We start from the raw sequence: 16,746 nt of genomic DNA on the forward strand, positions 1-16,746 counted from the left end.
TGCACAAGTGATCTATCATTTCCAGAAATAATATTTACAGAGTAACTCCCTGGCAATACCCACTTCAGAAAATAAAACTTGTACAAAACTGCCAGAAGGGGAGGTAGTGATTACAGAAGTATGATGTGCAAAGAACATGAGCAGTAACTGATTGTTCAGAGTGCAGTTAGTGGGATTGACTAATTCAGACTTTCAGTTGTTTGTCTGATTTGGAGATATAAAAGTGGCTTGTTATTCTGTGGTTAGTGAGAGAGCCTGAGTCACTGACCAGATTCCCCTGCATTTTTTTATTGAAAAAAAAGGTCAGTCCTTTCCTCAAAGAGCTGTATAAGCCAGAACATTCGGTGTGCATAGCCTCTGCTAGATTTTTGTGAGGCTGTATTTGAAGTAAGGCATATAGAGACTTTACTAGATTATCCTCTATGTTTAATCATATCTTGTATATATTGACCTCTTTTCTTGGAATGGTAGCTAAAGTTGTATGGTAACACTAAGTTCTAAGAAAGGATAGTCGAAAGGAATGAAAGAGAGAAGAGAAGTTAGAAATAAGAATAACAAAAGTGAAGTTGGGCTTGTCCATTTGATTAGGTGGATGTGTGCTCTTTTCTGACTGCATTAAAGATCCTTGATAGGAAGACATCAGGGGCACTGGTGTGGGACAGTTACTTCACTTCAATTCCCATTTATCTTGTGAGCATCATCAACATGATAAGACTGTGTATCTGTTTCTATCTTAGGTCAATCAGCTCTCCTATTTCGATAAATAAGTAATGCAGGCCTCTGACTTTGAGTATGATTCCAGTGTCTATTCACTGTGGTCCCATGCATTAACAATATCTGAATATCAGTTTTCTTGAAATAGGCTCTTGTTTAAGTCAGTTGTTGTTTTCCATCTACTGTGAAGTGCAAAGCAAATCAATTTTACTGAAAGAAGGTAGTTGTGTTTATTGAAACTGTTTTGAAGAATTAGTCATGTAACTTGCAAATATGCCGCTATGTGCAGAAATAATCCATGAAGTCTTGAATAAGCTGTAGCTATTTGTTTGTGTTGAAGGGAGAACATGAAACAAGCAGTAAAGTCAATTGACTTTTCATTTTGCACCTGCCTGACTGTGGCTCCCAGTTGTCTTTTTAGCTGAAAAATGCATCTGGGCCTGAACCTTTAGATTCAGATTGTGGCTGAAGGTCTTAATTTTACTGCTTTGATTGAGAAGTCAGGGCTGGGTTCCTGCTGTATTAGTTGATGGTATCCTTTGAAGTCTGTGAAGTTGTGTCCAGCAGAGAGCAGGAGTTCCACATTACATGGAAAGCATGATTATTTATTTAGAGGCTTTTGAAAGGGAGAAACTTCTCATAGTGGTGTAGTGGTATGTATTTCAAAACTGTTCTTTTTTTTAAAAAAAAACAAACAACAATGGAATTGTGCAAATTGGAAGATGGCTTTTTTAGCATGTGCTTAAAAAAACAAGTGTCATCAAAACTTGCAAAGACTTTCATAATTAAGGGGCTTACAGGTCAGTGTAGCTTGCGAGAGATGGTGCAAAGCAATTGTTGGAAAAAGAGGTGACTTAAGCATCCAGTCTTTCTACCTCTTTTATTTGTTTGGCTTGGGTCTGGGGATATCTATATGACTAGGTATCTATATATGTATGTATGTATTTCTGTGTATTAGGGAAGCTTGTGGTCCGTAGCATTTGAACCTCATCTTGTCTAGGGAAAACAAACAGTACCATGGCAATGGGAGAAGTGACGTCTGATTTCTTTTAGAGTAATAGCTGATGATGTTTGAAAGGGTGTGAAATTTGGCAGAAGCTCTCTCCTTCCTTGTGACCTCCATGATGTGCAACTGCCGTGAAGGTCCTCCAGTGTCTAATGGAGATGAAATTTTTCCGCTGCAGAAGGCACAGGCATGGTTTGTCTCTTCGTAGAGACCTTTGCACCTGTTGTTATCTTGGAGGTCACTGCCACTTCCCAAATTTCGATGAAGCTGGTCAGCGTGTTTGAGAGCTATGTAGAGCTATGTATGTATGTGTACACACAGCTTTATTGCACAAGCTTAATTTCTGTAGAAAACAGTCAAAAGTATTTTTAAATCACACAGAGTATTTTTAAATCACACTGGGTAGAAGGCATTTTACTCTGAACATTCTCTGAATGAGCACTAACTCTTCACGTGCACTTCTGGGTCAGAATTACTGTAAACGTGTGTGTATCTCTGTCAGAGGGTGCCCAGCAGTACATTTTGTGATTTAACAGGTATTAAGGTACATGCTGCTTCCTCTGCTCGGGGCTTCTCGAGGACTGTTTCGGCTGTGACAGGATCCCAGTTCCACCTCCAGAACAGGACAGCTGAATGTGTACCGGTGGTCTTGTCTGTATGAGCACAATTCTATGGCTCTATGCCTTATGAAGGAACTTGCTAGTGTGGTATCAGTGCAATGTTCTCCATTTAGCACTATTATCAATAGGCCTTTATAACTCCTGGTTTCTAACCTAGATCAGACAGCTGACGTGCGGCTGTGGGGGGAAAAGAAAGCAGCTGTGTGGGCACAGCCAGATAGTGTATAGAATCACAGAATCATTTAGGGTGGAAAAGACCCTTAAAATCCTGGAGTCCAACTGTAAATGTAACACTGCCAAGTCCACCACTGAATCATGTCCCTAAGCACCACGTCTACGCTTCTTTTAAATACCTCTAGGGATGGTGACTCAACCACTTCCCTGGGTAGCCTGTTGCAATGCTTGATAACCCTTTTGGTGAAGAATTTTTTCCTAATATATAGGAAAAAGTGTTTTTGTTCAGTATGAAAGCAGAATTGTACTCTTGAGCGTAGAGACTGCCTAGATAGAGCAGAGTAAAAGTTCTGCCCCAAGCTACTGGATGCTGGAATGTACCAATATGTTAGATGAAAAAAAATACATCTTTAGATTAAAAAGAAACATTAACTGTATTGGCTCTGTTGGACACTTCCAGAGGTGCAGCTGAAATTAGCAGTCTCCTAACATGTGCTGTCCCTACATGCCGTGCACTGTTCCTTCTTTTAAAATCTGGAACAGTTTGGGAGGGGAGAATGTATTAAGCAAATGTACATGAACAAGAACTTTCCAGAACCAAACAGATCTGAAGAAATATTTGCTGATGTTGAAAGTGTGGCGTTCTTCTCACTTCATCGCTTACAGCATGATTATTCAGTGACTTTTAAAAAAGGAGCCAGGCCGGGAACAAGTGTAGGAGGTAAAGCAGAGCTGTGCTATGCAGAGAAGGGAGGGGTGATGTTGCTTCTCAGTGCCCAGCCCCATCCTGTTCATCCATCTCCCTTGTGTTTAAGCACGTGGGGCAGGGAGGGGGAGGAAGAGAAGAGGGCGGATGTACTTCCAAGAACCTCCCTCTAATCCTCCAGTCTTGTTCCCACCACCTTTTTTTTTACTGCAGTATTGTATTTCCCCGCACTCTGAATTATGAGTTAGTGTCCTACTTCCTAGCGATTTTTCCAGTAATCCTGCAATTTCTTTTATTCCTTTCAAGTTCCTCACTGTTTATGAAGGAGGGAGCGAAATTTCTCCCACCTCAGCTAGCTGGCAAGGGGTAGTGTGTGCATAGGGTAGTAATGTCTACCTGGCATGCTGTGGGATACATAACGTGTCTTAGAAGTGGGTCACGTCTCATCTTGGGCTTTCTCGTATGCTGAGGCAGGTAGAGATATGTTACTTCTTGCAGAGAACCTGGAAGAAAGTTTCAGTACATCCCAGTATCTGTCACTGTCTGGTATTTGTTCACAAAGATGTGACAGATAGCCTAGCAGTCAATGGTGAGGAGAAAACAAAGAGCTGGAGAGTTTCAAATGGTGAATAAATGGCTCTGATAAAGGTGTGAGTAAAGGCTCTACTCTGTGCAGCTAAACTACATCTGGCTTCTGGAAGAGCTGGTAATCTGTCACTTCTGTGAATTAAAAAAGCTGCAGTAGATTTTCTGCAATCGGAGAGGGCAGCTTGGCAGCCATAAATTGCTGTTCTTGCTGACAAAACCGCTTTTTAGCCAGAAGGAAAACCATGGGTGACCCAGCCCTCAGTATTGAGTACAGGAGAAAGAGAGGAGCAGAGAAGTCCGGTACAGGGATTTTGGTTTTGCTGCAGCCTGATGTTCAGGCTGTCCTGCTGGAAACCTCTGAATCCGTCATCTGGTTTTACAGACACATCGTGTCTTTTCTTCTGGTGTTTTGTTCAGAGCAGAGTTACAGTACAGCTTTAATGCCATCTAACCCATTTGCCGTAACCTGCCCCGCACTTCACAAAGGTTTTGTTTTCCTTCTATGTTTTCTTTGGATCGAGGCTTGGGATGCCTGGTAGGGTTATCAGTTCCTCTTGGTTGCAGAAGGAAGTTCTCTCTGAGCATTTCCCAATCTCACTGTTTTTTTGTTTAAAAATTAATAATGGAAAAAGCAAAAGTGGAGAAACATGGCTTAGTCATAATTCTCATCACTGTTGATATGCTTTCATTTGCCCTGCCAGTCTCCTGTTTCTCTGTTATTCAGTCAAAAGCAATAGGCCTTTGCTTCCCTTTCTCTCTTTACCAGGAAAATGAGGAATTGGTCTTGTTTATTGTGAATTCCTCTTGGCATCCCGCATGGGCAGAGCGCGCGTGCGTGGGGACGAGGGGCGGGGCAATGCATACTGGAAGTGATCTGCTTTGCTTTGTTTGATATCTTTATGACAACCACATCTTCTAAAAACATGTATAAATACTGACAATGCAAACATACTGTACCAGCTGAAGCCTTTCAAAGACGTTGCATAAAACATTAAGCCTAAAATGCCCACCTGCCTGTCACTCATCAACCATCTCCTTCTTCAGCCCATTGTCTTCCGTGGCCGATTTCAGTGACGAGCTTCCCCCGAGGCTTCCTTGGCCACGGGATTACCACGCTCTTTGCAGCTCTTTTTGCTACTGGTGCCTCTGCAAGTGATGCTGGGATTCACCGAAGCGCAGGCCACCACGCGCAGTAGCCTGGTCACGTAGAGAACTGGGACCAGCTGAGAGCGAGCAGGCTTGGAAGCAGTGACTGTGTTGGTGCTAGAAGAGGGAGTTGGTCTGGTATAAGCACCACGCGGCTGATGCTGTGCTGCTGCAGGTGCTAGAGGTAGCTCATTCACAGCGAGGTCAGTTTTCTAGCTGTAACCTTGTGTGTTGGGAACCCCTTCCAGCTGTTTCTCTGCCTTAACTTTTCATTGCACTGCACTGCACTGCCATTACTGGGCCTAGTGAACTGTAAAAATTGCTGGTAATTAGCCAGGGAAAGTTGCCCAGCTTTAGCATTCGTAACATTAATGAATATCTTTTTACCTTGTAAATGCAGTGCTTGCTGCTTATTGAGAAGCAGCCCCTCTAGATACTCTTTCCTTCTTGTCCCTCTTGTCCTTTGAGTTCGTCATGGATGTGTGTTGTTGGTAACTGGAGGAAGCTGTAGCTCTGCTTTGGGGACACGCATGCTGCTTCTGTCTTACAGTGCCCCAGAAGATGTTTCTGTAGCCTTGTAACCTTAGAAGCAACACGGAATGAACAAAATCGGGAAGAAAAATCAAAATTTACCATAAGAATCAGTAGCACTGAAAAAGGCTGTGTACGGCCTGTACCGCGAACTCAGAGCATGAAGTCTTTGTAAGGCCTCAGAAATCTTAAGGGATACTCCAGGTAAAGAACTATTTACAGCTGATTTTCTTGTTCATGTGCATCTTTCTGAAGAGTGCATCATTTGGGCTGGTACTTGGTTTTACTTACGTGCATTTTTTTAAAACTTGTTTAATTGCAGCATTTGTTGTTTCTCTAACTGACATTTTGGGCATGAATGTGCAGTGCATGCACAATCACACACATAAGGCTATATTTGACTCATATGCAATATATGTACATCCCTATAAAGCAGACATCTGTGTGCACACAGCTAAAATTTATTCTTGGACAGAGAGACACTCAAGTCTAGACACAAGTGCAGTTCTCTGTGGATTTTGTCTCAGTGGTGTCAGCAGCTGCCTGAACAGCAGGTCTGTTGAAAGGGGCTTGGGGTTGACAGTGAATGCTGAAATCTGCGTGAGGCAGTAGTGCATGCTCATGGCAAATTAAGGCAAACTGTGTGTTGGGCTACATTAGAAGGGCCGTGGCCATCAGATCGAGAGAAGTTGTTATGAGCATTGCTGAGGCTGCAGCTGGATTACTCTACTCAATTTGGGGCCACCCAGTTCGAGAAAGATGCTGAGAAATTAAGATCTAGCAGAGGGTTACTGACATTGTTAGGGACCTAGAGCGCATGGCCTACTGCAAGGAGAATTTGAAGGAGCTATTCCTGTTGACACTGGCAAAGTGGAGACCAAGGTGCAACCTGACAACTGCCTACGCCTTCTTGAAAGGGAGTTACAAAGATGACAGAGCCAAACTTCTAAGGAGTGACAGATCGTATAACATGGAGCAACAACCATAAATTGCAGCTTTGGTGGTTTAAAAATGGAACATCAGGAAAAACTTCTTCACTAGGAGGGCAGAGTGGCCCTGGGACAAGTTACCCACATAAGTGTGGAATCTCCATGCTGGGAGGTTTTTGAGACCTGGCTTTTTGAGACAGAGCCACAGAGGACATGGTCAAATAAATACTGGTGATAGTCCTGCTTCAGGTGAGAGGTTGCATTAGGCGACCCCAGAGATTCCTTCCCAACCAAGTTGGTTTTTTTTTTCTAATTGATACTTATGCCTCAGTTATTCTACTTAACTGGAATAAGTTTCAGCATGAAAAAACAAACACAAAGTTGTCAATTTATAATGTTCAGGCAATGTCATAAATTCTGTGATATACAATTAATCTTTTTTTTATTTTTTAGTGTGGTGCTGTTGGCCTCTGCATCCCATCCAGCAGGTAAAGTGGATTGAGTTGTTCCTTTGTTAGGCTTCCATATTGTGTTTCCTTTCCATGCATGTTTTGGAGGCCAAAACCTATAGGATTTTGGCGCTGGAATTCAACAGGAATATGACCAATAATGATATCCTGTAGGAAGAGGAGAGGAGGGTATATAACACTGTGTAATTTACATGATATTTACTAATACCTTTCTTAGGTTCCCTTTGCAAAGAAGCAGCATGGGACAGACAAGAAAGAACAGCTTTTGAGGTGGTGCATGATAAAGAACAAGAATTTCCTAGGTGAACATGTCCTCTCCAGTGTCCCAGCAGTCCACATAGAACTGAGTTTCCTTCTCTGCATTGCCCTCAGTGCTATGCAGAGGTTTCATTTTGCTGCTTCTGTAAGATGTATCCCATCGCTTCAGCCCATGGCAGGATTTGAAGTGGCAAAAGATCAAAGACTAAAAATTGAGAAATCAAATAGTTGGTGGTGGCTAATACTCCTATCATACCGGTGTTTTAATAGTTAGAAAGATAAAGGTTGCCTGTTGCTTTCACTAGACATTTGCTCAGTCAGAAAAACAAAGGAAGAACCATTTCAGTAAACAGAAATTTCCCCTTTTGCCTGGTGGTGCATATTGTGTATATAGCGTTCCTCCACTAGGATAGACAGGCACGTTAAGCAAAATAGTCCTGCATTTCAAAAAGTGAAAGATGGACCTACCTCTGAATCTGTAGAGGCTTAAGCCTGGAGAAATCCTGGGAATTGTTGCTACCAAGAGCAATGAGGGCCCATGTTCCTGGAAATGCAAGTACTCAAGAGCTCTGCTTGGATCTGGGAGAACTTTTTTAAACCTCTGAACTTGTTCTGTGTGACAGAGTTCAAATGCTAGAGGGGGAAGCAGCCAACTTATGGCTGTGTTTCCTGTTGCTTCACTGGGAATGATCACGAGCTCTGTAATTAAAGAAGTAGATACGGTGCATGTCTCTCCACTGGAAACTCTTGCTTAAGCAGAATCTTCTGTATACTAGTAAAGAATACTCTTACATATTTCTTTCTCCTTTTTCAACCAAAGGCAGGAGCTGGCCAGAAGCAAGGTCAGAGAGAAATCATTAAACATACTAGAAATGTGGAAGGCATGATAAATGAAAAGTCAGCCAGCTGTAAAGGCTCAAAGGAATGTTAAACTAGTAACGTTCGTGTAATTGCTGTTCCCTTGCTTGTAACAGTGGGTAATTTTTTTTTTCCCCTGTGTTCCACTGAGTATATTGCTTTGTCCCTCAGGTGATCTCTTCAGTGCCTTGGACTTTCCATTCCTATACTTCTACAGGTTTCATAGCAGCTGCTGCGCCAGGTAACCTTTCTGTAACAGGACGTGTGAATGTTTTCAAACTAAGAGATCCTGTTGACTTTCAGCCTTGACTCGGTTAAAAATTGTGGAGCATGCAAAACCTTGCGTTATACTAGTTTCTGCTGGCATAAGCCAGGAAAACTGCAGAGAATATGTATCTGTGCATATCTCTGGATGTGCATTTGAAGGCGTGAGATTCAAATGTGCTGTAAGTATACGTGTTTATATGAGTGAGTACATTCTGAGAAGGAGGTTTCCCAGTCACCAGTAAAATAATTTTTACCTAATGTAGCAAAGCTTTGATAAATAGCATCTCTCAAATGCTTCTCAAGTTGGATTAGCCCTTGTAAAACTTGCTGTTTGCAGTGATTACGAAGCATTAGTGTTCAGCGGTATATGGGTGTACATGGATTTATTTGCCTGTACATCTTGTTATTTGGCAGAATACTTTTTTTGTGTAAAAGGGAAAAGCTTTAACAAGTGTTCCTTTATTTTGAGTAGCAAAAGTTCACTGGCCAGTAGTGTAATTCTCACGGGACAATGTAAGTGTGTTTTCTATAGGTCTTCATTATTGCAAAAAAAAATTATTGCTTTCTTCCCTGCAGTCTTTTGCCAAATGGAATTATTTTCTTTTTAGAAGGGAAAAAATATTTTCATGCTAACCGATGGCAAAAATATTTCCTGATTGTTAGAGATTTTTGTAATTGTATCTGGATTTTCCATTAAAAGGGGATATTAAAAATTATCGTTAAATAATTTCCCTATTTAGATAGTTTTTTGGTGCTCAAGTGGCTTTTTTTCAAGGGTGGACTATCCACACTACAAGTAACTTGCAATTAGCTATTAATGAATAACTTGCTTCACGGCAGGTAGGTGAAATCTATTTCTTCTTGAAGGCAAGGTCTAACTGCAGGCACTAATGGGTATCTGTCTAGCCCATATACTCTTCTCTTTCGCTTCATTAGAATTTTACCACTGTTGTAGCCTCCCACTTCTGTTTCCATTGCCCCAGCTTCAGTACATGTATAGTAGATAGCGCTATACACTACAGCAAGTGGAAATGAATAGTTAGATGGAGAAACAAGCATCTCAGTTGGTCTCCTACATCTTGTAATCTAGTGTCTTTGTAGACTTAAAGGATTTAGAGGAAAACCTGTGTAATGTAAAGTAAGGGTAACTGATGCAGCTAAATCTACTACCTGTGCAGAATGTCTGAAGCATTAGTAGTAAGGTGCGAAGTGCTCCATTAATGAAATAAATCGGTGTTAATTGTGACATCAGTATTTCAGGTATATATAATTAGCCGTTCCAATTTTTATCTCTGAATTACACTAAACAGCTGCGAATCACTCTGCCTAAAAGCCCTTCTCAGCAGGGCAGAAGATGTGGAACAAACTTAAGCCAGCTGCTGGACTTTCAAAAGTTTAGGCAGTGCTGCTTCATCGAACTCACTGATTTCTGAGAGCAGAATGCTCCACTGTTCAGCTCTTCATCCTCTGCAACAGGGAGCTGAGTTTGGGCCTGTCTTTTATCATCAAAGCAGCGTCTGCTTTCTTGGCTCCAGGCGCAGCAGGCAGTCCTCTGGGGTCTCGTGCTATGGCTCCGTGTAAGAAACCCTAGTACCTCCTGCTGCTGGCCGGGTATCTTACCCTATTGTTTGGTGTGTCAAAAACACCTGTACTGACATGTGGCTGAGATGCAGCTGTGCCACACGTACTGAGCAGGGAGCAGCACTTGGCTGAGGTGCTGGAGCCCAGTGCGGAACTTCTGACCTGGGGAGCCACCATCTTCCACCCTTCCTGCTATTGCAGAGAGAGCACCGACTGCATTGCATCAGTATCCGGAGCAGCACACCTTCTTTGAATACCAGGGCACTTTCTGCCTCACCACCTGTGTGCTGTGTTGATCCCATCTCCTTTCCCATGCAGCTTCCCACAGTACTTTGTAATCTCTTATGCCTCTCAGCTGGCCACACAGTCACTTGTGCCTTGCATATTTTGAAGTCCTTTTCTATTCCCTGCTTGCTGGTTTACACTATTTCACTGGTTCACAACCAGTGGGTTGTAAGGATGCCACAAATGAAACAAGAGCCAGAGCTCATAAGCTCTGTGAGGTGCAGTGAGATGTGGAACAGAGTTTCATTAAGAGTAGTCTTGGCTACAGGAGCACTGGGGACTACTGTCCTACATGACTTGAGAATCAAAATTAATTTAATCGTCAGCAAGAACTTTGGATTATTCTGTTCCCAGCACTACTGAGTCATCTGTCTATTTGTTATACAGTAGAGATGTATTTGACTTCCTAATTGGAATTTAGGCTTCGTGAAGTTTAAACAGCTTGAAAGCTTCAGGCAGAAACTTTCCGGTGGTTATTTTTTTCAGTTCAAGGCTCTGTGGAGGTTGAAGCGAGTCAGTTACCAAACATGTGTGGCTCCGGTTGAAATTAGCATTTCCTTTATTCAGAGTCATTTCAATGCCTGAAGTTAATATTTCACCTCATGTTTCCAATAATCTCTACTTTTCTGATTATGCAAGTGCATTAGAGACCAGCCATAAGAGCGTCAGACTTACTTTACTCAGACTCTAGTCACTGACTGAACAAAACCCAAGACGTACTGGACACAATGTAAGTTCTTTGTCCACCAGCTTGCTTTCTCCAAATGGGATTAACACTGCTTGAAGGGTGACTGCTCAGTTCTGCATTAGGAAAACCAAGATGCCTGTAGGAGGTTGCTTAGTTGAAATTAAAAGACTTTGTTAACAAGCTTTCCCCATCCCTTGCAGTGCACTGTTGGGATTCTTTCTGATGTTGCACACAGTGAAGCTAAAAAGCAGCACAACCTCAGGGCAATATGCAGCATGGAGTTTCCTTGCAAAGGTAAGAGAAAGACTGTCACAGGAACACAGTGGATCTGTGCTTCTCCCAAGAGAACTGAGGAATTTCTGCATCTCTGCTTTACCTTGCTATCCCTGTTTGACACTCCTAGGGCGTGTGTCTGCAACCTGCATGTAGAGTTGAGGCGACAAATATCAGGTGCACAATAAGGCAGGATCGTTAGCTGAGATGAAATACTTTATATAGACGGAGTTTAATGGAGCTGGGCTGATTACTGCAGTTAAGGATTTGGCCTACTGAATGCCAGTAATACAAATCCATACTTTCCAAAGGTGTTTTGGAGAACACTCCTCCTTCTGAGAGTGTGCACCAGCCGTTGTTTCCAGTGTGACTTTCCAGAGCCAAGAGTTAAAACTGGTTCCCCGAAGTTCAGTACCAGAACTCCCACTGCTGTCATTGCAGGGGAGAGTGGTGGATGTTGTTTGCCTTGACATTAACAAGGCTTTTGACAGTATCTCCCACAATGTTCTTATATCCGAATTAGACTGTTACAGTCTGGATGGGAAGTCAATTAGCTGGGTAAAAAAATGGCTGGATGATCAGGCTCAGAAGGTAGAGGTTAATGATTCCTACTCTAACTGGAGACTTGTGACAACTAGGGTAGCACAGGGTTTGTCCTGGGACCCGTCCTGTTGAACGTCTTTATTGAAGAATCAGAGGTGATGCAGTGCACTTGTGTTTGCACAGGACGCTGAACTGGGAGGACCTGTCAAGAACGGTGAAGGACAGGGTTGCTCCCCTAGAGGGACCTGGACAGGCTGGAGGAATGGCCCAACAGGAAGCTTACAAAATTCAGCAAGGACAGATGTGAAGCCCTGAACATGAGAAAGAAGAGCCTCTGGCAATGATGCAGGCTGGGGACTGGATGGCTGGGAAGCAGCTCTACAGAAAAGGACCCGGGGATTTTGGTACACAGCAAGCTGGACGTGAGCCAGTAGTGTGCTCTGGCAGCTAAGGCAGCCAAAAGTATCCTGGGTTGTACTAACAGTAGCACAGGCAGCAAATTCATGGAAGTGATCATGGCCCTCTGCTCTGCACTTGTTAGACCACATCTGGAATGAGGAGCCTTGTAGACACCTCAGTACAGGGAATACATTGATAAACTGGAGCAAATTCGACCGAGGGCTGTCAGGGAAAGTCAGGGGGCTGGAGCACTTGCTTTGCAAGGAGCAGCTGCCAGCCCAGGCTTGTTCAGCCTGGAGAAGAGACGGCTTTGGGAGCACCTAACGAACGGCAGCCACCCAGTAGCTATGGAGAAGTTTAAGCAGAGAGATCCAAGCTCTTCACAGCGGTGCATGGTAGGGGAGCAGGGTGAAAGATAATGAGTGTAAGTTGAGACAAGAGAGGTTTGTACAGGGTATAAGGAAAAAGTTTTTCACCCCGAGGACAGGTCAGGCAGGGGCACAGTTTGCCCAGGGAGGCTGTGCAGCCTCCGTCTTTGAAGGTTTTCAAGACTCAACTGGACAAAGACCTGAGAAACCTGGTGTGACCTGCTGAGGTCCATTCCTACTGGAATTATCCTATGATCTGTGGATCTAGGTCTGGCTGTACTTGACTGAAGTGATTAACAGCTCATTTGTTAAACTATGAGTGGTAAATGCAGTCAGAAGAGCTTGTCAAATTCCTTTTCTCTTGTTAGATTTTACTTAGTTTAGTTTCATCACTCTCAGCTAGGTCATTTGAAAACCACAACCTTCCTATGTGGTTTGCGATCACAGCTTTCCTACTAGAGTGAATGAAGCTGTTACCTTACAAAAAAAAAATAGACTTGCATAATATGCTTGTTTAGAAACTGTAGTCAAATGAGTCTTTGGTTTTTCTGGGGATAACAAGAAGGGAGTGATATGGCTCGTTTTGCAAGCTGTTTCACACTGTACAAGTCACATAGAGTTTCTCACCAGTTTGAATGCTTTCCAAACATTCTGACTGTGCGGATTTTAGTACCTTAGCTTTCTTCTTGCTGCTTGGTAGCAAGTCAACTGATCTAAAGCTTGCTCTTGTGTCTTTTTTTTTTAACACTCTGGGTTGGAGATGGGAATAGCTGGCTCTACTAGCAGGTATTGCAAATAAGCAGAAATGGTTCTACATGTGGTATTTATGACCTATCCGAAAAAAATGCAGGCAAAGATGTGTTGTGAAATATATTTTAAGCAGATTTGAGTCCTTCCCAGCTGAAGTGGATCAGAGCCACAAAGTCTGGACTGGATCAAAGTTTTCCCAAAGTTCAAGAGTTTCTAGATTTGTGGAGTTTTGGCCAACTCTAGACATAAATTGGACAAAGTTTGTTCTAGCCACTGTTGTCAATGAAATTATGTGCCTTTACGGCAACTAAAGATTTGTCCCTGTGTCACTATGATAGTTTAATCTGTTCTTCAACCTTAAAAGTCTGTGTTTGTTAATAAGCATGATTCAATTATCTTGCTTAGGAAGGTTTTTGTAACAGAGCAAATTAGTCTTTTTTCTGTTCTAGCTTCTAACCCAGTGCTCAAATTATATGTCTTGTCTTGAGTTCAAAGAGGGGAATAAGTAATAAGGACATGAGATCTGTCTGTAGCACTACTAATTTTATCAAAACTAGCAGTTTCCCCAATGTCTTTCTCCAATATTTTAAAACTTGCTATGAGAATGTTTTTAGGGCTTAGTCATATGCATCTGAGGCAGCATGATGAGCACGGAGGAACTGCTGCTCCAAGTGCTGTAGTGCAGCTGATTTTGGGGTAGAAGTGATTGCTTGAAAAATTCAGAAACACCGTACATCAGTTCTAGAACAGCGATCAAAAGAGGCTGTACAGACAGGCACGGATAGGCAGAAAGCAAGAGCTGACCTGGAGCTTGCCTACAAGGGTAGGGGCTGATCTACAAGCTCCTACAAAATTCTCACAAGGTGTCCTGTAACTAAGAGGAACCATAAATTTACATGTGGGGTAGTTAAGAAGGGTCTTATCTGTCTCATCGATAATGCTGCTTCCTGCAGGTGTTTGGAAGTGTTTAAAACTACATACTGATCCAGCCCAACACTGCCTGGGTATGAGGGCTGTCTCAGTCACATCCTAAGTCATCATAGGTGCAGAAAAGCAGCTTTTAACTAGTACTGTAAAAATCTGTTTAAATCCAAGTGTGTGAGGAAGGAAGTTAATGTGGATGAAGAATAAAGATAGAAACTATTTAAATCTGAGCTTGCAGAGTGAGATCCAGTGGAAAGAAAAATCTCTGGTCACACAACAGCTTTGCGTTCCCACATGAGCATTTTTCTTGGATTGAGTAGTGCCCTAGATCATCCTCTTAATCTCGCAGACTGACTGGAGTTTTCACCAGCAGTTGGAAAGGAGCAGCATTTGAGGCCAGAATATGTTTATCTTGCAAATGAGCCAAGAAAGGAGAACGCTGCCGTCCTCAGACAGCAGCACAGGCCCCTAGGGAAGTGCAGAGAATCAGAAAATCTGTTTTCCATTTGCATGCTTTGTACCTATGTGACTGATGAGCTGGGGCTGAGATTGTTGCCACTGCTTCATTTCTTGTGAAGTGCCGATAGGCCAATAAACTGACCATGAGATCTGATGGGGCCTGCTTTGCCAGGTTCAGGGAGACATTCTTTGTGAAACACACAGATTTGGCCTCCCTGCCCTCTATTTTGTCATTCACTTGAAAACTGGAGCTGGGTCGTAACTTGTTTTTATGATACTTACTTTGGCCGCGGTGTCTTAATCATTGTATGAGGTTTTTAAATTCTTCCCTGTAATGATTTCTGACAGCTTTTGTGTCAAAGCATTGCTTTGTGCAGAGACAGACGAAGCGCAGGTTTCATCTCTGTATACAGCCCTGTGTGATATTTATAGTGACAAATGCTCTCTGTACTTCTGCTGTGAAAGCAAATAGTGTGTGTGTTAACCATATCTATATAGATTCGTGAGAAATGCAAAAAAAAAATCACTAAAGTGATCTGTAAAACAACAAAAAAAAGCTTTTAAGAAGCCCAAGAAATATGGAATGCTTTGTCATAGCCTTGCACAGATTTAATCCCCACAAGAGCAAGGATTTGAAGCTGTACTGACATTTCTTGTTTTAATTTGAAAGCTATGCTAGTGTCATGGGTCATGTACTGGAAAAGAAAACTGGAGATGCTCATATATACAGACAGAAGCATCTGGTGAGAACGCTAATGAGCTCTACCAGTGCTGTCAGTGAGTTTGTTTAGATTAAGGCTGCCAATCTGTATCTGGTGATAAAACCTGTTAGTGCCTCTAAAAGTTAAGCAGCAGAAAGAATTTAAATGGTGAATAGCAGGGGAAAACACTATTTCAGAATGTTTACTCAGCAAGATACCAGTTACTTATGAATTCATACTCCTGTACCATGTTTATTGTTATTCCAATAAACTTGTAGTAGGGAATTCAGCTTGTTTCCAATAGGAACCTATTGAGACAGTTTGTTATAAAGAGGAAGAATAAATGGGAAGGTCAGTGGAGTTTGAATTCTCTCTCTTTTCCTCCACCCTCTGAAGAAATTAAGTTGGATAACTGAAATCGAGTTGCACCAAGTTTTACACTGGTTTTCTTATGCATTGGTTGGAAGAAGATTTAGATTAATCTGATCAGGAGTATGCAGCTCTATATGGCCATCCCATGCACTGTTATGTAATCAATCCCTGGTGTATCTGAACAGTGTTGGAGGCTCCCTGATACATAAAAGCATCCCATGACAGCTGATTTAATTCCTTGTTTGTTAACTTTAGAAGTGTTTGCCCCAGCTCACCTTATGTTTAGTGCTGACTGCTAGACATTGTGAAAGTAATTTTGCAGGAGTGTCTGAAAGAGTATCTTATCCATGGGTCCTATGTACCTAACTGTAGCCCACTGTACGTATACCCCAGCAGTTTTAGTCCTCCCTCAAAATATATAACAGCTGTTCAGAATGCTTCCCGTAGTTTTTGGGTTTATATTTTGTGTCTGTGTATCTGCTTCTTTGGTCCCCATGGTGTCCTGAAGATGATGGATAGACTAGATCCATCTTCATGTCAGTGCAAAAAAATGGATGATATCCCTCTTAAAGATTGGAAAAGTACTGATGTTTTTTATTAAAGCAGAAGTTCTCTTTTTTACTGCTTCTTGTAAAATGGAGAGCCACATCTGCAGGTCTTCTGGGGCTCCTAGCCTGGTTATGCTCACTGCACCTTTCTTCACAGATAGCAATTCACAAGAGAATTTTATCTGCTCTAATTCCAGGGGAAAACCAACCCAGAGAAATAAAATGAATTCATGTTTTTCCACATTTTTGCAAGTTTAAAGCCTCTGCTAAAGCATGTGCTTATATTTGTATATCTCTTAATTCCTCTCTCACTGCTGCTTAACATGCAAGTGCTGTAAAGTGTTCTGGTCCAGAATGTCAAGTTCCTTACTTCTGCAGAGGGTTCTTTACTTGCAGAAATAAATGCCGCTCTAAGAGAGTCCTGCCATTGGTACCTTCTGAAGTAAATGGCTCTCCTTATTCATCTCTGCCCTAATAGGAGAGGATTCTGGATAAAAAAAATCTGTTTAAAAATTTTGTATGTATATCAGAACCAGAACAAGAATGCGTTTGGTTATCTGGCACTTGTCCACTTGGTTGTATTGGAGA

General features: G+C 42.2%; 1 protein-coding gene across 6 annotated transcripts in view; it reads left to right on the forward strand.

Moving 5' to 3' along the window:
• SLC35D4 (solute carrier family 35 member D4) overlaps nucleotides 1–16,746 on the forward strand; it is a 56,517-nt gene that overhangs the window by 19,299 nt on the left and 20,472 nt on the right. For all 6 annotated transcript variants that reach the window (XR_012763449.1, XM_075416322.1, XM_075416323.1 and 3 more), the window contains 3 exons: nucleotides 6,868–6,902; nucleotides 8,172–8,241; nucleotides 11,022–11,115. Coding sequence is in view for 5 of the 6 variants with exons in the window: in XM_075416322.1 (XP_075272437.1) it covers nucleotides 6,868–6,902; nucleotides 8,172–8,241; nucleotides 11,022–11,115 (199 nt within the window). In the remaining variant the exon portion in view is untranslated. The remainder of the gene's footprint in view (nucleotides 1–6,867; nucleotides 6,903–8,171; nucleotides 8,242–11,021; nucleotides 11,116–16,746) is intronic.

Source organism: Opisthocomus hoazin, chromosome 3 (assembly GCF_030867145.1).
Source record: "Opisthocomus hoazin isolate bOpiHoa1 chromosome 3, bOpiHoa1.hap1, whole genome shotgun sequence".
NCBI classification, from domain to species: Eukaryota; Metazoa; Chordata; class Aves; order Opisthocomiformes; family Opisthocomidae; genus Opisthocomus; species Opisthocomus hoazin.